The sequence below is a fragment of the Phoxinus phoxinus genome, assembly GCF_949152265.1.
Source record: "Phoxinus phoxinus genome assembly, chromosome: 23".
Lineage (NCBI taxonomy): Eukaryota > Metazoa > Chordata > Actinopteri > Cypriniformes > Leuciscidae > Phoxinus > Phoxinus phoxinus.
The window spans coordinates 6,570,928-6,595,439 of NC_136898.1; the positions used below are offsets into that span (position 1 = coordinate 6,570,928).

A 24,512-nucleotide genomic window follows, 5' to 3' on the forward strand; every position below is an offset into this window, starting at 1 on the left:
GAGCTAAAGAGAGGCAGGAATGTCAATTCCGTGCAGAATACGCTACTTCTCCTCACAGCTGTGCAAGAAAATGCCACGAGAGACTGATGCACTCAGAGATGAGAGTAATATTTCAACTCACCAGCGTTTCCCAGCGGAATATGTTGCTATAGAAACAGATCCAGTTTTCAGAGAGGTAGAGGCGGCCCTGCAGGAGGATATCTCTCTGCAGGGCACAGGAGTAGTCTGTCAGGATGAGGTGAGAGGTCAGAGTTCAAAAGGTCATGGATGTTAAGATGCATCCTCCACTTTCCATGTTTTATACATATTGTTTACAACCAAACACTAAAAATATAACAGGCAATCACTAGTTTGAAAAAGAAAAAGAAGGTAGGTCTCAACATTTTTGGGCTAACCAAATCAACAACAACAAATCAATGCAGTAATTTAAGGTTGTATGGTAAATGATAACATGTATGCTACTAGACGGCTAATTATAGTGTAGCTGCCTTCAGTGTGTAAAGATCAAACACAAGACTCACCCACAATGAGGCGCTCCGTGTCGGGCAGCTGCTTGAAGAGCTTCCTGAAGTCTTCATTTCGCTGCTTGTATGTGGGGCTCAAAACCTGAGTGACAAGAGGAGAGAGAGAATGAGACCAGCTATGTACAGTACAGATAAACACACATAGAACCACAAACATCCACACAGAGACAGTTAAAACACTTAAGGAGGAGCAAAGACCTCATACATTGTTTTTTTTTTGGAGACAAACTGTAAAAGGGTCAACAATACGGGTGCCATTTGTATCCCCATATATACACACACATTTTTTTGCCTTACCTACAATAACCAAAAATGAAAAAGAAAAATCTGTAAGTATATTTATGCTCTTTTTTTCCCCATTTACTTTAATTGTGAAGATTTTTTGGCCTGTTCCCACCCCTGTTAATGCAATAAAACCTAGAATTTTCTCTTCATTCTCTTTCTATATATTTTTTTATTTTAGAAGAAAGAATTAAACTATTTTATTTTAAAGGCTTTTTGTGTCCCCAGCATATTTTCTCTTTTAACAGCAGCTCAATACATAAAAAAAACATTAAAAAAAAAAAACTTTTATACCTGGTTACCATGATTTTGTATATTAGACACGTGAATTTTAAAATGGAAAGAATATTAACATTAAATTCTCAAATGAATTTGTAAAGCTGACACCCTGTTTCCATTAACACTTTCTGTGGGAATAAATGTTGATTAAAGTTTTAATATTTTACAAAAATGTACTTTAAAAATCACTTTATCAGTTTGGAAAAGGCAGTTTGGTTCACAAAAAAAAAAAAAAATATATATATATATATATAATTTTTTTTTCAATACTCTGTCAGCCGAACGATCTACATCAAGGTACTCAACTGAATGTATGAAAAACTACTGCATTCCCTCAAATCATTGCATTCACAGCCAAATGCATGACATCTTTCCTAAGCGCACAGTAGTAAAACTCTGTAGTCGTCTCTCCACTGAAACATAATGAGATGCTCATGATCTAACATCAACAAAGCCAAACTAAAAAGGGAGACAACTCCCTTCTCATCTGCTCACTGATTGGATGCTTACAGCAGGCAAACTCTCTGAATCCCAGTCCCAGTCTATCCAATCACACGGGGGCACTTCAGGCTGTTGGACTGCCTCCCAGTCGTAGAGCCAATCAGACTCTGCATCAAAGCTGAGGACTTCCATTGCTCGTCCGTTTGAGGAAACGTTCCCACTTATTGTCTCAGCTCCTGATGGTGGTGCAATGCTTCACGATATGCAGGTTGAGCTCAATACCAGCTTCAGCAGGCCATGCTCTAAAATGACCTGGAGTAACCTCTGCACCCGTCCTTTGGCATTACCGGGTTTGTTTTTTAAGTAGTGCAGCCTGAGTCTCAGCACCTAAACACCAGCCAAACAATCCTCCATATACAGCAGAACTCCTCGCATTGACAAGAGAGGCAAATCAATCTTGACAAGGAAAACGGAGCACGGTTTCCTCAGGAAATGAGTCCAACTTTCAACAAGACACAGAGGACTGTTAGTGGTCTGCTTTGAAAGGCTGTGGCAAAACGATCTTTTTTGTTTGAGGGTTTATGCCTGCTGATCCACCAAATTTACAAAATACAAGAAACAGTTCCAGATCCAGCCAGAAACTCGTGCGTAGGTACGTTGCCACTTTACAATATTTTACATTCAAAGGGTTCATGAAGGTTTTCAGTTACGGTTATCTGATGAAAACATATATTTAGGATATTGCGTATCCTAAATGTTTGCCAAGAAAAACAAAATTGTCCAAGAACTATCCATAAATTCAAAAACTGAAAAGTGTTTGACTGCTTGAGGAATCCCAAAAAAACATCCACCTGTAAAAAAAAATGCAGGGTTTCTCTTCAGATAAAAACAATCTTTCAAAATTCTTTTAGCATGGATAAAAATAGTCAAAATGCAAGCATTAATATCCTTGCAAGTCCAGATTAGTTCATCTGCGGCACGTCCCGTTGAGTATATCTTCCTGGAGGATGCAAAATGTGTCATTTAATCTCACAGAGAGACTCTCTTGAGCTGAAGCAGCCTTTACTACAACAGGAAAGAGTTCTCACTAAGACTTTCTACAAAACATTTCTGCCAAGAGGAGTGGGAGGGGCCTGAGAGAATGTTTGTGTGTGAGAACGAGGGAGGAGGAGCTAGGGAAGCCAGCTGGCCAATAGTATGCAAAGAAGAAGACAGAGGAGGGGCTGTGCCAGATGTAGTGAGCTCTTTGCTTCAGGCAGTACATTTTTCTCACTCATGATCGAAGAGCTGGGAGATTTATATGCTTTTCCTAAGACTGCCATTACACCCCCACCCCAGGTCAAGCTTGATTCAATGTCACTCCGGAAATGTTACAAAAAAACCTTATACTCCTGTGACAGCTGCTGTTGTCAGTTTCCTGAAGACCCTGAAGGGTTCGGTGCCTGAACAAGACACTTCATCTTCCACAAATTTGTTTTATTGCGAAACCCCCAAAACAGCAAAAGCAGCAGTTGTTTTTATTTCATGAAGTGGGAGAAAGAGACCAAAAAGTTGGAGAAAGTAGAGGACAGAGAGATAAAAAGTGTTTGAGAGAAACACAGAGGCCCCCATTGTGCACAAGTCATTTTATGGTGTAAGTGTTGAGGCACGGCCAAGGACAACGCCTCTCCTTCGTTCTTGCACTCTCACGGGGTGAACGAACTCGAGTTAACTTCCTGGGCTGGAGGAAGGGGGGATGTTGAGGGGATGCCAAATGGGTGAATCATCTCTCTCTCTGGCCTCTCGTCCAATCCCCTCTCAAGCAAAACATCTGAGGCCACTGTTGAGCCAGACACATTGTTCAGCTCAGGAGCAAGACACTCGGTAGAGCCATCTCTTTTCTTTGGAAGTCCTAAGGAAGTCTCTTTTTTTGTCTAATAAAACATGTTGGCACTACATGTCTGGTTGCCCAATGTCAAATCTAGGTCCTATTGGTAAACTTGAAGAATTGTTTTTAACTAAAATATAATTCATTTAAAATATTTACAAAAATATAACCATTAATTGAAGTAGAATTATAGAATAAAAGGGGTAGCACTTTATTTTACAGTCCTATTCCCCATGTACACACTATGCACTTATTATAGTATTACAGTAACTGGGTAATAATCCTGAACCTACCCCTAAACCTAACCTTAAGCCCTGTAGTTACCTTATATTACTCAGTACTTTTTTAGGCAAGTACACTGTAATGGCACGGTTCGTCTCGGCGCGGAACGGTTCAGCTCGCTTCGCTTTTCCACTGCATGGTACGACTCGACACGGCACGGTTCGGTTCGCTTTAGCTCGGTTGCATTTCCACTGCAGTTAGTACCGCTTCAAAGTGGGTGGGACTGATCGTTAATAGTTGTCGCCTCTAATTTGTCCCTACACTGTTTGTTGGTCCGGCGGCAATCAACGAGAGGAACGTCTGCACCTCGTCCACTGACCACGATTCAGCCATTTCTTTTTAAACTTATTTTGTCAAGTAAATACTCTAAAAACAGGTGCTACTGCGTTGGCTGTTGTCTGGCTATTTAAATCTAGCGGGTTTAGTGTCTCGTGACGCAAATACAATGACGCTGAAGTGACGATTCTGTCTGACCAATCAGTGATCTGCAGTGTTTTCACGTCACGTTTAGTATCGGTACGGTACGCATGGAACCTCAACAGAGGTGGTACCATTTAAAGCGAGCCGAAGCGAGCCGTACCGTACTATGCAGTGGAAATTTGCCATGATTAATGGCACCACTACAAATGACAAATTAAAACAGAATAACACTATATTCCCATTCATACTGTACTTTAGGCTATCTCAGAATTTCTCAGAACTTTTCACTTCTCTAGCTCAACATCTTGTGGCATTTTTTCCTTGCTACGCTTACTCTTCACTTGTTCACTGGGGGTTTAAAGCTTAAGACATGATTTTCTGTAAAGCTTCTTTGAAACAACATGACTTGTAAATATTCTGTACAAATAAAAATGACTTGACCGTGACATGTGATTATTTACAGTCCTGTGGAGAAAAAGCTTCTCCTTCACTGTCTGTATTTACAATGTTTACAGCTGCCATCTTACAACTGAGCAGATTATTCAACAGCTTGCGGTTTATCTGCCTCCCCAAGAAAAACAAAAATGAGCAAAGTATACAATTTTCTGATAAGCTCACACTTGGAGAGAGTCCCAGCATCATTGTTTCCTGCTGGTCTTTATAAACACTGACTGTTATCTCCACACAGATGCTGTTGTCCACACATTGGTTTTCCTGTTTATAGAGTCATGCAGAAGCATCATAACCATTCAGACTTCCCTCGCAGAGTCGTGTTTGTTAAACCCGCACCCACACTACCGAACAAAACACCTGACCTGTTATCCGACGGCAACACTGATTGAATTCCATACCTGACCCGTTTGACAGAGACCGTGACCCAAACTGCACCCACATTAAAATGCGGTCTCTCCTGAAACTCTAGAGTTTATACGTGGCTGTTGGTCCTCTTAGCAGCATAAAAATATAATTCAAATTCTGAATAGACTACATACAGAAAGCGAGCAAACGATAGGCAATAATGTTCAACAAACCGCGTTGTAAATATAAAGCTTTGACAGTCTTCAGAGTGTGGACTCTGGCACACCTGTGAGGTGGATGGATTATCTCGGCAAAGGAGAAGTGCTCACTAACACAGATTTATGAACAGTATTTGAGAGAAATATGCCTTTTGTGTACATAGAAAAAGTCTTAGATCTTTGAGTTCAGCTCATGAAAAATGGGGCCAAAAACAAAAGTGTTGCATTTATAATTTTGTTCAGTGTATATAATCAGGATTTGCACATTAAATTGCAAAATGTTCCCTGTAAAAAACAGTGCATTTTATATAAACATAATTATGTTTTAAAAGTGATGCTGAGGAGAATACCCACAAATTAAATATTTTCATCTCAATTGCTTCTCAGTGAGGAAAAAATTTGATAATACGGGAACTTTTCCTAAATCTCCCAATTCTTAGATTCTTCTCGTAAAAAGAATCCAGCAATCTCACATGAGTTTCAGAAGAGATCTCAAAATCAAATCAAAAGTCTGAGATTTCAATGTGAACCAAATGATCTGTGGTATATAGAGGTCGACCGATTAATCGGTCGGACGATTAATCGGCCGATTTTTTGCATTTTTTAACATAATCGGCATCGGCCAATATCCACCTATATCAAGCCGATTATTAGGCAGGCGCACACGTGTACGACGCACGCTGCCCCTAGAGTCATTATCCAGCAGAGTGAGCAGACCGCAGACCTTCAGCTTCCAGTGCCTAAAGAAAACGGTAAGGATTCCATTCTTATAACTCCTTTATATTTAATTAAAAACTTTTCATGTTACTGCCAACTTTGAGAAAAAACATGAATAGGCGACATGACGTTCGGCTACTTTGGATATTGATAGCGTAGTTGAGGTTGCATTATCACAGCAGAAGGGTTGCTATCATGTCACAATAAGTAAGCAAGAAATTTGCAATTGCAGACAGTACATTTGACTTATTTTTTTCTGTTTGTGTGTCTTATATTTGAGAGGGTTGTCACTCAATGCAGAGAAATAAGTAATAAAAAAGAGACCAACGCGCACTATAAGCTAGTGAAGGACTGGCTTTGCTTTGCTAGTGTCATCGCGGCACTGGTGCCTTAACGACCGTTATCTACCGGACCGAATATCAACACGGATTTCTTTGCTTCATTTCGGTGCTACTGTTATGCATTTGTTTCTCTTGGATGCTCTGAAAACGGACGTTAGAACAGAAACACCGCGTCGCTGCATGTGACGCTAGTCAGCAGCTAACTTTAGCATACCGTTAGCTGGATTAAACACGGTAAAAATGCTGGCCAAACAGTGTAATGTTGTGTGACTGTATTTCACTGTAGAGGCGCGGGAGCGAACGAGAAGTCGCAGAGTGTTTACTTATATTTGTGTGTGTGTGTGAGAGAGAGAGAGAGAGAGAGAGAGAGAGAGAGAGAGAGAGAGAGAGAGAGAGAGAGAGAGAGAGAGAGAGAGAGAGAGAGAGAGAGAGAGGGGGCGTGGGAGCGATCGAGAAGTCGCAGAGTGTTTACTTATATGTGTGTGTGTGTGTGTGTGTGTGTGTGTGTGTGTGTGTGTGTGTGAGGCGCGGACGCGATCGAACAGTGGAAACATACAATTTACTAGTACGTTATTGCTACTACTATATTATTAAATAATTCCGTTTCCCCCCCTTTTTTGCGATAATTGTGTTATGTCCATTTAGCTTTGTCCATAAAACAAAACAAATAAACCATAAATACATGTTTCAGGACAGTTTTTGGGAAGAGGATAGAAATGTTTTTAGTCTTGTATTACTTACAATGCACTGAATTATTAGCTGAATTATGAAACATTTTTTAGATTTATATCTATACCTATAAAATGACTTGAAGATGATGTCAAGATACTATACAAAAAATATTAACATAACCTTTTATTTTTCCCCTTTTTTAGTCATTACAGTCTGATGGCTGAAAAGAAAACCACCCCCATGGCAGCGCTTCACCCAGCCAAGTTTATTTGACAGCTTATTTTCTTCTTACCTGTTTCGTTTATTTAATATATTTGTTATACATTATTTATACAATGTTTTTACATTATACATTTTTAATTTAAGTGTACAAGTTCAGATTGGTGTGTTCAATAAATGTTTTTGTTGAGAAATTTTGTCTATCTTAGTAATTATTTGTGTACTTAAATTATATCTTTCAAATAGAGGTTAAAAACAAGCACATATCGGCCAAATATCGGCCAAAATAAATCGGCAGCATTAATCGGCCATCGGCCGACCCGGATTTTAAAAAATCGGCATCGGCATCGGCCTGAAAAAACTAATATCGGTCGACCTCTAGTGGTATACTATATATTTTAGATGTAGACTAGTATGTTTGAGCAGTAACAGTGGCAGAAACGGAAACACTGTTTATTTGAGAGAAAGAACACTGCACTCTTTGTTCTGATGTTCTGAGGTTATGACCGACAATAACACATTGACAAAACATCACAAAGGCACTTGTAAAATGATGAAAAATGTCATTAAGTACTAGCTGACCTGAAAAAAAAAAATGGATTCTTTCCCATAGGAAATCAAATGTCAGGCCAAACATTCAGCCTTCCAGAAGAAAGAGGTAATCATTTGCTACATGAAATGTCTGTGAAGGCAGTTTAACTCTGGCAAGCGACACCCTCAGAGATTCACATGACATAAAATGTAGATGAGCAATAAACAATTATTTCAATAATGAAAAACAGAATCCAGTTCCTAAAGAACCCCAACCTGCCAATATTGTACACAATATTGTATAAACACACGACATTCAACATCAAAAGTAATGAAGAGTAAAAACATTTATTAAAAAAAACTTACGTTATACCAGCTTTGACTTTTCTGTGAGTTTGAAGAATCCGATTTTGATGGTAGAAGACACAAAAATAGAAGAGATAAACATTAGAGTGAGTTTTTAAGGGTTCTGAGTGATTCAAATATACACAAACACTTATATTTGGCTATATACATATCACTGCACACAAACACAGACACACATACGTTTTATGGGGACATTCCATAGACAGTATATTCTATCCCCTAACCCATCCCATCACAGAAAAGTTTCTGCATTTTTACATTTTCAAAAGACATTATTTAAAGGTGCATAGCGCAAGATTCTGAGTTTTTGCAGAACTATGCCACCTCTGGCGGCAAGCGAAACTGCAGCCAGAGATGTGCACGCTCATGGACCACACGCACACGCACGCTTGCATGAGCACAAACTGTTCATAACCAAAGGAGCATCAGCCGCAAATCTTTTGTTTACAATCATAATGTCTTCAGAGGTAATAAAGTTATAAATCCCGTTTGAGCCCTAGAACAGACCGGAGATCTCTCCATTTGTTGAAAGCCTTCCCTATGTTTACTCTCGTCTTATTCCGACGCCTGTCTGAGTCCAATTTGGCCCTTTTGGTTGCACTAGACAAAAGTTTTCTTTTTTTTATCTTACGTGGAGTTTGCGTTGGTGTTTGAAATGAACTACAAGCAGGTATCTTACGGAGAATGCCGGCAAATACACAAACCTGCCAGACATAACTATGTGAGCGTGCCGTGAACGCGCATGACGTCACGCCCAGTCTAAAATTTCGGCCCGAATTCCTCTTATTTATTTTACTTTACAGGATTATAGAGACAATCTCAGTGATCAGAGAAGGGCTCATTCAGCCCATCAGGCAATTGTTTAAGCATGTATGGGTTAGAAAACTGGTATTTTTTAACATGAAAAGTTACTTAATGCACCTTTAATATGATTTATAAGCCATTTTCCTCATGAGTACCAAAAAGTGTCCCCACAAGGACAAGGATTTTGAAAATTGCCAACTTTGTGGGGACATTTTGTCACATAGGATACACCTGAGAACCTTCAAGAGTTGGTTCCCACAACACTGCATTCATTTCTATCTATCTATCTATCTATCTATCTATCTATCTATCTATCTATCTATCTATCTATCTATCTATCTATCTATCTATCTATCTATCCATCCATCCATCCATCCATCCATCCATCCATCCATCCATCCATCCATCCATCCATCCATCCATCCATCCATCCATGAATGTTTGATCAGCACATGTATAAGTATATTATAAAGACAAGGGATTATGGGAAGGCTCTGTTTGTGTATAGGATATTTCATCTGTGCTTGTATCATTGCACATTCACCATACACAAAGCTACCACAAGGGGGCAGTCTTTACACTAAATTAAACTCTTTTTCTTAAACATTGCCAAACGTATAATGCATTTTATAGAGGACAGGACAGATCTATAAAACCACAACTATCCTAAAAGTGGCTCAACAGTGATTGTGATACAAGTTTATGGTTCATATACACATATAAAGACCTTAAAGAATGGAGAAAGAAGTGTAATGCGAGTATTGGACAGATCTTTTCACACACACACACACGCACACTGGGACTCTACAGTACTCTACTGTGGTTTCTTCTCACAGGATAGGTCTGAGCTCAAGGGCACAAATACTGAGTTCTTACTTTAATCAGGTTTAGTCTGTCATACTGGAGAGAAAGTTCATCAAGAGAGGTCAGGTGTGAAATGTTTTACTTATAAATATGTATTTATCCTTCTATATCCGTCTTTAGAAAATAAACTGACTGTGACATAAGTAACGTGTTTCTACTATGGCATACTGAAAACTTCTGCTTTTGTGATGCTGCAATAGAAGTTAACATCTTTTTTTTATAAGCCCTGTTTCACACAGCAATCCCAGTAAATTACCATAAAATTACCAGAATGACTTTACCGGTAAACTCTGTGATGTAAATGATTGGAAATGACCTTTAAACACGTCTGTTTTCTTCATCTACCTGGACGAGAAGCGGTTTATTTTCACTATCTGTCCAATTTGACTACATTTGATAGCCTGACAAGCCAGACCCACATCAAGATGTTGGGTCTGGGAACACACCATTGGCAGGGCTCAATCCGAGGGGCGGGAGAAACGGTTGTCTTTCAAATTCCCTCTGCACACAATAGGATAGATATTTTAGATTTAGTCCGAGAGCTTTCTGTCCCTCCATTGAAAATGTATGTACGGTATACTGTCCATGTCCATAAAGGTAATAAAGACATCATCAAAGTAGTCCATGTGACATCAGTGGGTTAGTTAGAAATTTTTGAAGCATCGAAAATACATTTTTGTCCATAACAAAAACTACGACTTTATTCAGCATTGTATTCTCTCCCGGGTCTGTTGTCAATCCACGTTCACGACTCCGCAGTGACGCTGCTGACGTAAGACGCTGATGACGTGTTATCTGGTGCGCCCGAGCTTCGTTTACAGTCTGAGGGAGACGCACGATGTAAACAAAACAATCTTCGCAAACATGTCTAAGGATTTCGACACAGAGGAAGACTTGCATTTTTTTGCCCATCCATATTTATTTGAACCCGAATACTACACGGACGAGATAACACGTCATCAGCGTCTTACATCAGCAGCGTCACTGCGGAGTCGTGAACGTGGATTGACAACAGACCCGGAAGAGAATACAATGCTGAATAAAGTCGTAGTTTTTGTTATGGACAAAAATGTATTTTCGATGCTTCAAAAATTTCTAACTAACCCACTGATGTCACATGGACTACTTTGATGATGTCTTTATTACTTTTCTGGACATGGACAGTATACCGTACATACATTTTCAATGGAGGGACAGAAAGCTCTCGGACTAAATCTAAAATATTATTTTCATTTTTGGGTGAACTAACCCTTTAAACTCTGTCATGGAAACTAATAGCATGTATAAACATTAACTAAACAATTTAATAATTAAAAATAACGGAAGTTATACCTGTATGATATTATGCTGTAGCCACATTGAACCAGCGGTTTGGAAAATGCATGGATGGATGATTAAGGTGTGGGCGCCATCTTCTGGTGAGACACGTGAATTCATTTGACACGAGACTCTCACAGTGGATTATGGGTATTTGCCATTGAGCATAAATCGATTGTACACTCACGCAATTGTTATGGTGGTGCATTGTGGGATTGAATGAGTGCACTCGATAACATCCACTATGGTTTCGGACCCCACTACAAATGGCTGTCCATATATTGCCCTATTTAAGGGTATAATTGGTGATTTTGGACACAGCAAGGTTCTCGATCATGAGACGTGGCGTAATGGCATCAGATGTCCATCTAGCGCATGTTTACAAAAAAAAAAAACTATTAAAAGCAGCGGAAATTACCATAAACGGATCCGACAGAGCATTATGATTGGCTCAACGCAAACTTCTTAAGACGGCGTGTTCTAAACTTGCATGTGCTCATACCCGTAATCCTATTCATTGTTTACACACAGAATCATAACGGTAATTTACTGGTAATGTTACAACTTCTCATACCGGGAAATTGTCAGAACTTACTGGTACTTTTGGAAAGGTCCTGTTCACACATGATCTCTTAATAGTAATTTACCAGTAAAGACTGTATGTGTGAAAGGGGCTAGTCTGTATCAGAAAGTTCAAAACATTTAACTTGGCATTACTAGCTAGTCCTGCACAGGGTTTGATTAGCATTTACTAGGTTAGCACGGACAGGTGATGCAAAGCATTATGGGATGGGTCACATGCAGGGTGGAGGTACGGTAGAGCAGAAAAGAGTGATGCTTACTTTAGACAGTCTCTTGTGGGACTAGCATGCATGAGAGAAAGAACAGATATCAGAAAACAAACAAAAAGAAAACTATGAATTATGTGCAGACAAATAAAAAACACTGTTGGGCGGCAAAGCTTCCCCACGTACAGTATCAAAGCAGAAGAGATGTTCTGTAAATCATTCTGGTACATGAGGTGCTGATGGTCATGAAATGATAATGCAACGGCTTGACTGACTTCAGATTAGACTTAAATGTGCTTCACTTTGTGACATTCACAATATTTTTTAAATGATGTACTGTTTTTATGAAGCATGTTCTTCCCGAAGAAAGGGAGAGTGTGTATGATGACTTTTTTTGTGTGTATGATGACTAAACTGTTCCCTGGATAGGCAGCTCACTAGATTTTTAAGTAAATTTACTGTAAATTTATCTTCTCTACCGGTACAAATCACCTGAAGTACTCAGAATTGAGTTTACAAGCCTGCACTGATGAGGAATTTGACCCCACAGTAGCAATAGATGTGCCAGACACGCATTATATGAAGACGGTGAGAGCAGAAGTACAGTAAGTACAGTCAGTCACACATTTACCTTGGAGTTCTTTCCTCCGGTGCGGGTGTTGTGAAGCGACTGGCTGTAAGTGCGCTGGACGGCTTGTTCCGGGGTGGAAGGGGATTTATCGGAAGAATGATCGGAGTTCTTTTCCACCATGTTCTCTCCCTCCGGACTCTGGGGCGTTGGGGAGCGCGAGCGTTTACGCAGGACGGGTGAGCAGGCCGGCGTGCTGCGGTTCGAGTTACTGGCAGTGCTACAGAACCAAGAAAAATATCAAATAAATAACCAGAAAACAGATGTTACACTTGTTGATCCTTGGCTGGACAGTTAGCACATGAGCTACAAACGTGTGGTGCTCATGTGGGAGATGCAGGATTGAGTTTCGTGTTAACCATCAAAAGGCTATACTAAATGTATTAATGAAAATGTACAAAGGAAAAAGGTTTTCTGTAAAGGTCAGGGGAATAAATATACTCATTGGCTCAGAATAACAACAACAACAGAAGTCAACCGAAAAGTCCCCACCAAAACCTCCAAACCACTTGTGTACACACAAATCCTCCCAGCAGGCCTTTCACCTCTGCCCTGTCAGCTTCCAGGAATGTACATCAGACTGACATCTTACAACTCAGACCAAAAAACACAGCAGCGGAGGTCACATCGCTAAAGCGCTGTAGTTCTGGTGGGAATTTCCACATCACTGATAAAATCACAAGAAAAACCAAGATCGGTCATAATACAGGAACTGAACATCTGATGATCTTTTTGAAGCACAAAACTGAAACTCTGTAAAAAAAAAGGGGGGGGGGGGGGAGAAGAAACTTAAAGAAAAAAAGATTAAAATGGGGAGCAAAGCAAATGGAGTTCATATATTTTTCTCCTGAGACTTTAATATTCTCACAGGAGATTCTCAACACAGGCTTAAAAAGGAAGATGAAAAAATTGTCATCATTTACTCACTCTCAAGTTGTTTCAAACCTGTATAAGTTTCTTTCTTTTGCTGAACCCAAAAGAAGATATTTTGAAGAATGCTGGTAATCAAACAGCTGGCGGTATACCGTTGACTTCCATAGTAGGAAAAAAAAATACTATGGAAGTCAATGGCTACTGTCAACCGTCATGTTACCAACATTCTTCAAAATATTTTCGTTTGTGTTCAACAGAAGAAAGAAAATCGTACAGATTTGGAACAACTTGAGGATGAGTAAATGATGTCAAAATTTTCATTTTTGGGTTACTATCCCTTTAAATTTGTCAATCAACTTAAAATCAAAAGTCAAATAATTCTCAAATTCATATGGTACAAATTGTTTGAGTTATGGTGTGAATGTTAATTTTGTAGCTCTGTAAACAAGTCTCATTTTATTTCTCCTAAGAGCTTTTAGGAGAAACATCTCAGACAAATTTGATACTTCTAATAAAACAACTGAAAACTTCATTAATTCTCCAAAGCTAGGAAAGAGTAAAATCTTCTGAGAAGAACCATTACAACAACACTCACTAGCTGACCTCAAATACGGAGAATCTCTCAATCAGACCTTATTTGCTTACAAAGGTCAAGATGATATAGATAATACAGAAGATGAAAAGCCTTCTTCAATCAGATGGAGAAACTCTTCTCTAGCCATCTATCTGTCTCAATCTCTCGATGCAGCAATCCTCCTCCTTCATCTGTCCCTCAGAAAGGCCACCAGGTTCTATCTTAATTATTAATGTTCTGTACCTGAGCTAAGAGCTGCCCGTCTGGAAAAACAAACAGTGTGACAAAAGAGAGAGAGAGAGAGAGAGAGAGAGAGAGAGAGAGAGAGAGAGAGAGAGAGAGAGCAAATAAAATAAAGCAACTGATAAAACACCTCACAACCTCTCTGGGTTCATTCAACCTAATGCACTTATGATTTTACCCATGCAGCAACACTCAAGCACTCAAGCAGCCGTTCCTTACTAGAACGCAAGTCCACGTGTTCTAGAAGGTTCTGACGGCAAATAAATCAGTGCAGAAAAAACCTTCACAGAAACAGTGGCATCAAATTACCTGTGCACAGATCTACATCCATCACGCTGTCAAGAATCGGTTACATCAGCTGCCTAAATGTTTTCTTGTATCATCTCATTCAATATACAAAGTGAGCGTGAGCAGCACAATATTCCATATTATTTTGTCTAAATAAAAAGTCTAAATGCTAAAATAAATCATTTGAAATGTCACAACTAAATTTAGGAATCACAACACTTAATATTATTATTGATCTGCCTGCATTGGCACCATTATATGAGAACTGAACTGACTGGACAATGACGTCGCTGTTTTCTCTAGATCAGCTGTATAGATAAATGCTGTAAACTAAATTAATAACTTTTTTTTTTTTTTTTTACAACAAAAATGAACATCACTGAACTTACTTACTGTAGGCTGGACTATGACACTATTTTCTTCTAGATCTGCTGTACAGCTGAAACAAACTTTGTTGCATTGTTTTCCTGTTATCTCTGTAAAGCTGCTTTGAAACAATCTGTATTGCAGTGCTATAGAAATAAAGGTGACTTGACAACATTATAATGAAAAGGCAATCTAAATGTAAAAATATAGTAAATCGAAAAAATAGAATAAAATATTAACCATCAACTGGTACAGATAATTAGCCAATAAGGTACCAATATATTAAGCATCCCCACATACTTCAGTGCTATACTCACTATTTGTGTAGTACATGGTATGTATCCTGTGCAAAGTATGTGCATTATTAAAAAAAGTAGACAGTCTACAGTACATACTGCACAGTATCCAATAAGCAGTGAGCTAGTATTCCATTCCAGACATTATACAAAAGCATCGTCTCTCATGAGACAGCAACTGCCACTAGGGTGCCGCCCTGAGAACACAAGTGCTAAACACTTTCTCTCTCCACACACCTATAAAGTGATAAAAGGTGTTTATCAAACACTCAGAGAAAAAAGATTGTATTGTGGATGGATGTGCAGCTCTACTCGCCTCTCATCTGTCATATCTGCGTTTATAAGAGCCGTAATGACAGGCCACACATGTGTATGTGTGAATGCAGTTTTTCACACTTCTGCTTAAAGGCTAAAACCAAAAAACTAACATGCATGGCTTAAACATTTTCTCACACCACCAGTCGGAAGATGTTGCTCTCTCACGCTAGCTTGAGTCACAGAGAGCAATAGGCAGAGATACATATCTTTCTCACACTCATTGAAGGGGTGAAAACACTCCAATGTGATGAAAAATAAATACAAATATCGCTCTGTACATGCAGCAAATGCAATACATAATTCTGATCAAATGTCAATGCATATCTCTTCTAAAAAACATACAGCCATATGCTTGGAATTGGATGAAAGATGGGTTTACTTGCTGGAAAAATCCATGATTCTATTACATATTACAAGGTGGCAAAAGCATAAACAAGAACTAAAATATTGGAAATTGTAGCTAATGGACATGTCAAGTGTGACAGTCCCATCATGCAAATGACTTCCCTTCATGATGTTAATGCAAAAATCACACATTGACAAACCTGGTGGCCATGAGAGGCTACACGAAAGGCTCTGCCTCATTCATTCAGTGCGGCTGCAGTGTGAGAATGGAGTGATGTGAGGAGAGAAGGAAGAGAGGAGGCGGAGCTTATCGTCTCAGCATCCATGTTCTTTCATGCAAGCGTCCTCATTTCTTCGCTCTTCTACATGCTTCCTCTTCTGTTCCGTTAGTTCTTCACTATCGTTCTGTCGAGCTGGTGTGAAAAACGGCTGCTGTGCTCGGGTTTAATATTCATGGGTTTCTTGAATGAAGCCACTCGCGTCAGCAGTCTCTGGCTCTCTACCCCTCCCCCTATCCAATCACATCCCTCCCTCCCCTCTCTCACTCGCTCATGCTCGCACGCTGTTCACTGCTGTGATGCATATGCCATCACATCCTACCCAGTCAAGTCAACTCACCTTTATTGTTACAGATTGTCTCAAAGCAGCTTTACAGTGATAAGGAAAATAAGGACCCAAAATAATCACAGATATTTTACAAAAACACTCTGGATAGCTTTTACTTATGTGAATAAGTAATAAGCTTGAACTTGAGTGAATGATACATCAAATCACGTGACTTGTTGAAGAGGAATGTACTGTTATTTTTCTAAACGATCAGACTTAGAATTTCTACCTGGTGGATGATTAAAAATAAAAATAAAATTTAATTTTCAGCATCATTACTCCAGTCTTCAGTGTCACATGATTCTTCAGAAATCATTCTGGTACTCTATTATTGGTGCTCAATTTTTAAACAATTATTTAATCATGATTCTTTAATTAGGATTATTTGAAATAAAAATCTTTTGTAATAAATAGATTTAGAGTCACCTTTGATAGATTTAATGCATCTTTGCGGAATAAAAGTATTATTTTCTCCCTTACCCCAAACCTTTCAATATTAGTGTCACAGTTTCCACAAAAATATTATGCAGCAAAAACATAATATATAATAATAACAACATATATAATAAGAAATCCACCTTTTGCAACATATATAAAAATATATATATACCATATATATACCATATATATATATATATATATATATATATATATATATATATATATATATATATATATATATATATATATATATATCAAATTTATTAGTTTAGAGTCAGATAAAAATAAGAGCAGTTTAGATCCTGTTTAGATGATAGTCTAATAAGATCAGAGGTTTGTTTAAATCTGTTCAAAATCGGGATCTGATAAAACTGGATCAGATCCGATGCGATAAAATCATGATCTGATAATAAATATTAGATCAGATCAGGGTTCAATTAGATCACTCAAATCATTGTCAGATGAGTTCAAAAATTAATTTAGATCAGGATCAGATTGCAGTCAGATTGCCATCACCAGATTTGATCACAGTCCAATCATACGAGTGAGATCAGATAAAGGTCAAATTGGATCAGACTCTTATCAGTCGTAAATAAATAGTTTAATAAGATCACAATTTAGATTCGAGTGAAATTAGATTAAAATCACATTAGAGTGGAGTCACAATTTAAGAATAATCAGAAAATTCACAACCACAGAAACAGAAAAACAACAATTATGTTTAAACTTTAAATCAAATCATGAATCTGTGAATCAAATCAAACTATTTGCTATTTAGAGAGAGAGAGAGAGAGAGAGAGAGAGAGAGAGAGAGAGAGAGAGAGAGAGAGAGAGAGAGAGAGAGAGAGAGAGAGAGAGAGAGAGAGAGAGAGAGAGAGAGAGAGAGCATATCTCTGCTTAAAATAGACCTGTAATCTGCTCAGGACGGTGTAATACTTGCAATGTCTGGAACAAACAGCCTATCTTTACTGTCCAGCTATCTGTTACTGTTGCATTTAACTCTGGAATGCCTTCGAGAAAAAAAAAAAAATATCATACTGTTTCACAAACTTTTTTAAAGTACCCGTATTATGCTATTTTATTGGTTCCTAATTTTCTTTTGAAGGTCTTGGGTACAATAGGTTTACATGCATCCAAAGGTAAAAAGGGATTGCACATCACCTCATTTCACACAGTGTCTGAAACCAGTTCGTTTGAAGATTCGGTCCCTCTAAACCCCCAGCTCTATACTCTGGTCAGTTTGCCCAGTCTGACTGGTCTACCTCGGCTCTTACAACGTGCGTCGGAAAACAAATGCCTACATTACACATGAATTTTAGCTCCAGAAGCCTCTTCAGCACTTGTATACACAGTAATACAAACAGTAAAGATGGCGTAGATTTTACCGTATTAATTCGACCCAGAGTTCTCATCTTTTTGAAGTGCATCCAAAGTGGATTTGCAGCACGGAAAACAGCGTCTTCTCGGCATGACGACAACATGAACCAAACTCTTCCAGGTCTCTGGTACAACTACGGTACACTGTTTGAGGGCGGGTCAAAAAGTAGATGTTGTTTGTGGGCAGCCAATGAAGAGCATATGCTGGCATTATGCAAATTTAATAAAACCTACTTAGGCTTGTGAAGGAAGAAAGACTGGCATCACTGACGATTCATTTCAGGCAGATCAGAATCGGTTTGCAGACTTAAACTTTGCAGGCCTTTTACATTCAAAAATAGCTTTATTACACATGACAAAGCATAATGAATTTAACCAGCATGAAGTATAAATTCTATACTATGCAGTATAACTTAAACACACTGGTATGCTACGTCTGTGACAGACTGCACTAGAGAGGGAGCTGGTCATGTGACCACATCTGCCTTGAGAGGGAGCTGGTCATGTGACCACATCTGCCTTGAGAAGTACATCCTCTTTATACTGTAATCAGACATTACATCAAACAGGATTATTTAAGGAAATCATATAAAAGTAAAGAAAAGCAGTAAATCTGGGATGAGTTTACATGAGGGAGTCAGGGACTCATAATTATATAGCAACATGTCTCTTAGTGTCCAGTGTCCACTGCAGTAAACACACACAGATGGACAAGGACGCGCTCTGCAGTGCTCATTTAACAGCGCTGGGAGTGAGAGTCCTACTAGAGAACTCAGCACACAGATGCTGAGACTGTCCACACGGTCATTGCAGAACGGCTTAGGAGCAGAAATCATACCTTTAATAGAGCATACCTTTAATAGAAAGTATTTTATGTTTTTGCAACATGTATGGCAAACAAGAGGAGTGTCTGGGAAAGACTAGACTTCTTAAGGCCAAGATCCAGACCGACAACCTGATGGTCCAAGAACCAGGCTGTCATTTGAATTAACTAAATAACGCTTTAATGAAAGACAGACAAAAACTGCAACAGTTTTTTTTGCAAATTCTCTGTATGGTGATGACATCACGCTGACCCATGCTTGAGTTTTTATCACCTTTAATATGGTAAAAGTAGACTCTGGGTTATATTTGAGACCTAGATAAAAGCCATGTTCATGTGGCCTCAATGCCTCAAGAGTACAAGATCAATACACTAGTTCTATCAGATAAGACATATTAACATATTAACCTTCATCACTAATAACTTCGACTTCTGAGGAAACTGCAACATTTTGCCTACACAGTTGAGTATTTGAACTGAGAAAAAGGAAAAATGACGGTCCAAAAGAATTTGAAATTATTACATGAAAACTGCAGTGTCACACTTCCTTCACTAATCTGCATCTGAACTCCGTGCCTCTAAAATAAGCTTCCACCATCCAACAGGGAAGAATCATTCTGCCATCTAAGAGGGCACTGTTACATAACCATTAAAAGTTTATCATTAAAGTCCACCATCTTGGCCTCCGCTGTGTGACCGCCCATTGTTTGGAGCTACGGAGACCCAAATCAGTCATCGGACCAAGTCAACGATGGTTGATGTACAAGTGGCCACTAATACGTCACTGCAGATCTCTGACAGCGACAGATACAAAGCGACGGAGAGAGCGAATTCCTACCGTACTGTACAATGCAGGTGTTTAAGATGAGGACATGGAGACAAAATCTCTTTCCTGCGACATTCAAATAAGAAGAAAACACACAAACGAATACTGCAGAGAAGCCAACGACAGACCGGTTGGCATCACACAGGACCGTCTGTCCATCTTACCAGGCAAGCTTGAAGCCTTTCATTAGTGCAGTGCAGGCTGTCCTGATCCCACAGTGTCATCTTCCCATTTCACGGGCCGCCTTTCCCAAGGCATCCCGAGCGGGATGTTAATCCGGGTCGGTTCTGGTAATCCCAAGGACGGGCGATCGGCCCGACTCAGAATGCCTCATTCAGCATCAAAGTGTCCGGCAAGCCATACTTCCACATCCTGAGTGTGTGAAGCGCTCATGTGCACCTCTGAAATGCAGCAGCCTCTCTCTCCCTCTCTCTTCCTGCAGATGAGGGTATGAGCGGCTCTCGTCTCAATCCGGTGCTCACTGAGCATGCTCAGATCCTCTAGGCCACTCCCCCCTCCCCCCCTGCTTCCTTCCTGACTCAAAGAAATTCCTGTCCGGTCTCACTGCTGCTGTGTGTGTGAGGGACTACGGGGCTGTCGACAGCTGGTCCTCTAATCCCTTAATACAGATGGACGGTAAACACTGCGAACAGAGTGTGTATGAGGATGAGAGAAATATATTGCTTGGTGTCTTGTTCCATTGCAGTTACACACACACACACACACACACACAGTTGATATTACTGCAATTGTCTAGTCACGTGTACAGGCCGTAGCAGTGCTTCTCTGATCCCGTGAACACACAGGTCACTGAAACACCCACAAGCTGCCTGAACACATTCATGTCTGTTAAAGTGTGTTTTCAATGTGTGCGCTGAAAAATTTGTCAGTAAAGAGCAACAGGAAGTGTTCACTACAGACTCAAATTTTTATGGCTGCGTCGTTCAGATTTGACTGGGTATAAAAGCGAGTCACTGTCCTCAAATTCACTCAAATACACATAACATGGTGACCATGATTTTCAAAGTAGGAATCCTTGTCCACATCCCTGTCGCCCTCAACCAATAATATTTTAGCGTTAGGTTTAGGGTTGGGTTTTGCGGGATGAATAGCATTCTAACTTGTCATTTTCCTCTGATTTTAGGGGTTAGGTGTGAACGCAAACATAAAAGACAAACAAAATATGTTGATTCTGGCATAAATCCTACTTGGCAAAATCATAGTCATACATTAACAAAAATATACGAGAAGTAATACTGACAGTGATCAAAATGAACATAAGTTTGTTTCATTGAGAGTTAGTGATTTATGGCTAGATGAGGGAAAACAACTGTTATAACACCATGCACAGTGATGCAATACGGCAAATGGAAGCACAGACAGTGAAGCTTATGATTGTCATCCAGTAGCAACCAATAGGACAGCAACTTCCCGCGATTGAATCGCTGTCAGTGTCAACGCACCTACAATACATCATTTCTATTGCACCATGCAACTGCTTCTCAAAAAAACGCAATACTTGCCTGTTTTACATTGAATATAATATGTAAATGTGGACTAGGGGCCTGCTGGGACACATCTGAGAGAAAGAACACCTGGAATAGAGGACTCATAACGGCCATTTTCAAAAGTGGAGACAAATTAGATCCAAACAATTACAGAGGCATCTTTGTGATCAGTGATGTTTTGCAGCATTATCAACACAAGACTCGTTCACTTCCTTACCGGACACAATGCCTTAAGCAAAAGTCAAATTGAATTCTTATTAATATTTGCATGCTTTGTAGATTTCCAGAAGGCCTTTGATTTAATTTGGCAACAAGGTCTACTGTCTTACTTTCAGAAACTGGTATAGGGAGCAAAACATAGAACATCATAAAAACGATGTATTTAAACAATAAATGTGCATTCAATATTGGCAATAAAAAAAACGGAGCTCTTTACTCAAGGATGGGTGTGAGACAGGGCTGCCCACTATCACCGGCCCTCTTCAATATACATCAATGAATTGGTGAAACTAGAACAATCAGCAGCACTTGGCCTCCACATGACTACATGATCAATTCTACACTATAAAGTTAGTCCTCTATGCAGATGATCTGGTCCTGCGGTCTCCAACAGAAGAGAGTCTGCAGCAGAACCAGTTTCAAGAACAATTTCACCCTGGGTATGATCAAAATTGTTCATGCCACAAACTACTCATATTTTGGTTAGAAATTCAGTACCAACGGAAACCTCAACTTGGCCGCGAATGAACTGAAAGAGAAAGCAAGAAGGGCTTTCTATGCCATCAGAAAAATCTATCTAATTTGAAATACCAATTAGAATCTGGCTCAAAATATTCCAATCAGTCATAGAACATAGTGCACTATACGGCAGCGAAGTTTGGGGTCCTCTCCTAAATCACGAATTTGACAAATGGGACAAAAATCCGATTTAATTCCTGCATACAGAGTTTTGTAAAAGCATCCTTAGAGTACAGAGAAACACAACTAATGCATGCAGGGCAGAATCAGGCCAATGTCCTCTATCCACATTGAGAAAAGAGCCATCAAATTTTGGAAACATCTAAAGTTGTGTGACCCCAACTCTTATCATTTTAAAGTCCTTTAAATCCATGAAATGAATGACGAGAAGACCTTCATTCAGCTGGTACTGAGGCTCCATAAACAGATTAACTCGTTTAACATGACTAACAATAATCAGCCTCAGGACACTGACCTCATCCACAGAACCAACAGAGCCCAACCAAATGATTAATGCACAAAAGGAAAACTACATAGCTTATTGGAGTGAAACAACACAAAACAAAGCAAACTACAATGTTATTTGGCCCTAAACAGAGATTAGCAGAATGCCTGAGCACAGTCAGAGACCACAAACTGAGGAAAACATGACGGACCGAGCGACCACAGCCTGGCTATAGAGACGGGCAGATACAGACAGAGCTGGATGCCCAGAGAGAGCAGTGTAGCCAAGGAGAAATAGAAACAGAGCTACTATAAAGAGAGAGAGGACACCTCTGAAAACCTTACTATTTCAAAATTCATAAATGACCAGCACACATGCACATTTACACACAGACTGGTAAAAAAACATCCATTAAACCCCAAATATGGTCATATAATTCTCGTTTCTCATTTTTATATCCAACAAGCTAGGATAATACACAAGTAGCCAATAAATTCTCAGCATGATGCTGACACACAGAGGACTGGCCAATCAGAATGAGTCCCTGTAAAAGCACTGGCCAATCAGAGTGTGTGCATGTCACAGTGGTGCTGAATGGACAGCTCCATCACAGGCTCTGGATGTGAATGCATGCATGATGTATGAATAAACATGTACGAGTTCAGTTTGGACTTTTTAGACAAAATTCAGTACACCGTGGGATCAAATGATAATGTGGTACAAATTTGATGAAATATGCTTTCATAAATACATATTCTGATTCTTATATGAGATGTTACTTGTGCCAAAGGTGTTTGATGTCCAATTCAAGAAAATGCAAATGCAGTTTCAAATATGAAAAAAATCTATATCATAATTGAAATCATATAATTTCATCCGCAGCACTTCTACAATCTCACAGCGTCCAGTACTGATGTGAAATATCAGCACTGCACATGTAATCCGTTACGTCAACATGTTCCTTTGCCCTTGCTGGGTCTCTGGGGGTCTGAGTGGGGAAGAGCAGATGAGCAACTCTGGCTCCAGCGGGCCTGCCGAACCTGGCCAATGAAGACTGGAGTTTATTTCTGTGGGTCCAGTCCTGATATGTTTAGCCCTGTGGCCCAACGGCCAGCGAGAGCTGCCACATAGCCCCGCCCCCCTCAGCATTGCTGAGCTCACTGCCACATGGAGGCTGAAGGGAGCCAGCCAATGAGAGGAGAGCGTGAGAGAGTCAGGTGATGAGGTGACTGTCAGGCTTGGTTAGAGACCGTACTGGAGAAGTGAAGTGAGGCAGCTAATCCCTGCGTGCACAAACAAACACACACACACACACACAACCCTGACCGGCAAAAACAACACAGATTGTTATACCACTGAAAAGAGCTCAGAGGGATCAGATGATATGACTCATATCTACTAGTTGTCGACGGTTTTTCCAGATAAACTAATGTTAATATGAGAGAAAAATGGTTTGAATAAACACTTATTTTATACAATATTTACTTTAAACAAATTGTGTTATGCATTAACAAATCTGAAACAATTATTAGCTTATGCAAAATATTTCTTTTTTTTTAACAGATTGTTGGGGGGAAATATGCAGAAGAGAGAATTATGGTTAATAACTATGGTAAATTAATACACGCTTATTAGTAGTTAAAATATATTTATTCAAAAATCCTTCAAAATCATAAAAATGTTTTGAATAAACACTTATTTTATACAATATTTACTTACAACAAATTGTGTTATGCATTAACAAATCTGAAACAGTTATTAGCTTATGCAAAATATATATATATTTTTTAACAGATTGTTGGGGGGAAATATGTGGAAGAGAGAATTATGGTTAATAACAATGTGTCACGATCCACACTCAATGAGACAAGGGTGAAGATCCAATAGCAGTAAGTGCTTTTATTAAGGGGAAATCCGTTACTCACAATCCAGTCCAGGCAGGGGTCAAAACCATACGAACAATCCAAACACAAAACAAGAACAGACAAGAAACCAGGACTCCGAAATGGCGTGATAATCGATAAGGACTCCGTGACACATACTAAAACAGACAGGGTATAAATACACAGGGAATAGACAATGATAAT

General features: G+C 39.3%; 1 protein-coding gene across 14 annotated transcripts in view; it reads right to left on the minus strand.

Annotated features, from left to right (window-relative positions):
- Positions 1-24,512, minus strand: part of gramd1ba (GRAM domain containing 1Ba) — a 71,704-nt gene that overhangs the window by 9,381 nt on the left and 37,811 nt on the right. For 2 of the 14 annotated variants that reach the window (XM_079599925.1, XM_079599923.1), the window contains exons 1-7: positions 19,899-20,178; positions 12,362-12,578; positions 11,785-11,805; positions 9,638-9,661; positions 7,958-7,978; positions 522-606; positions 122-225 (exon numbers count right to left, since the gene is read on the minus strand). In XM_079599925.1, coding sequence (XP_079456051.1) covers positions 122-225; positions 522-606; positions 7,958-7,978; positions 9,638-9,661; positions 11,785-11,805; positions 12,362-12,578; positions 19,899-19,921 — 495 coding nt within the window. In that variant the 5' untranslated portion in view covers positions 19,922-20,178. Of the gene's footprint in view, positions 1-121; positions 226-521; positions 607-1,595; positions 2,616-7,957; positions 7,979-9,637; positions 9,662-11,784; positions 11,806-12,361; positions 12,579-18,093; positions 18,231-19,898; positions 20,208-24,512 lie in introns of those variants that run through there. The other 12 variants (XM_079599927.1, XM_079599924.1, XM_079599922.1 and 9 more) reach the window with 9 other exon arrangements.